This window comes from Penaeus monodon, chromosome 23 (assembly GCF_015228065.2).
Source record: "Penaeus monodon isolate SGIC_2016 chromosome 23, NSTDA_Pmon_1, whole genome shotgun sequence".
NCBI classification, from domain to species: Eukaryota; Metazoa; Arthropoda; class Malacostraca; order Decapoda; family Penaeidae; genus Penaeus; species Penaeus monodon.
In genome coordinates this window covers 33633605-33634143 of record NC_051408.1, presented here as the reverse complement: position 1 = coordinate 33634143, position 539 = coordinate 33633605, and the positions used below count along the sequence as shown (strand labels likewise).

The 539-nt window shown below is 39.7% G+C and overlaps 1 protein-coding gene across 1 annotated transcript in view; it reads right to left on the bottom strand.

The window, feature by feature from the left end:
• The window catches only part of LOC119588213, a gene marked incomplete in the record, with an annotated part of 23266 nt that overhangs the window by 6775 nt on the left and 15952 nt on the right, over positions 1–539 (bottom strand). Inside the window, 1 exon segment of the mRNA XM_037936914.1 lies at positions 59–313. Coding sequence (XP_037792842.1) covers positions 59–313 — 255 coding nt within the window.

Genomic DNA, 539 nt, shown 5'->3' with positions numbered 1-539 from the left:
ATATAATTATAATTAGCGAGTATGACACACAATGAACAACAAAATTATTATTTTTTACCTCATTCATCAATTGATCTACAATAATGAGATCAAACGTTTTCCTCTTGTGATACAGCTCCATCACCTCTGGGATATTGTATAATTTCTTGGCCATAGGAGGAAGGATGTCCACCAGGATAGAAAAGCCTCCCGTAGGATCATTCCGAAAATCAAATAAGTTCATGTTCTCGACATCGAAGTCCTTGAGCCCGTGGTTGATCTCCAAGATGTTGGGATTCTTGGAGGACGCAGGATACCCGGAAAGCATCACTACCTGGGGAGGAAAGGATCATATGGGATGGCTTGTGCAATTTCTTTTGAATCTATGAGTACTGAATTTCTATGAAGTCTAATTGTCGAGCTTAGGTTTATCCGCAGCTTTAGCTTGACTCTGTGGGCCTAATTGCTTTGGATTTTTGTCTGGTGTGATCCTAATACCCTCCAGCTTTATTGTTAAGTGATTTTCTACCAGTGATTATCAAATGAAAGCAGTCAGACGA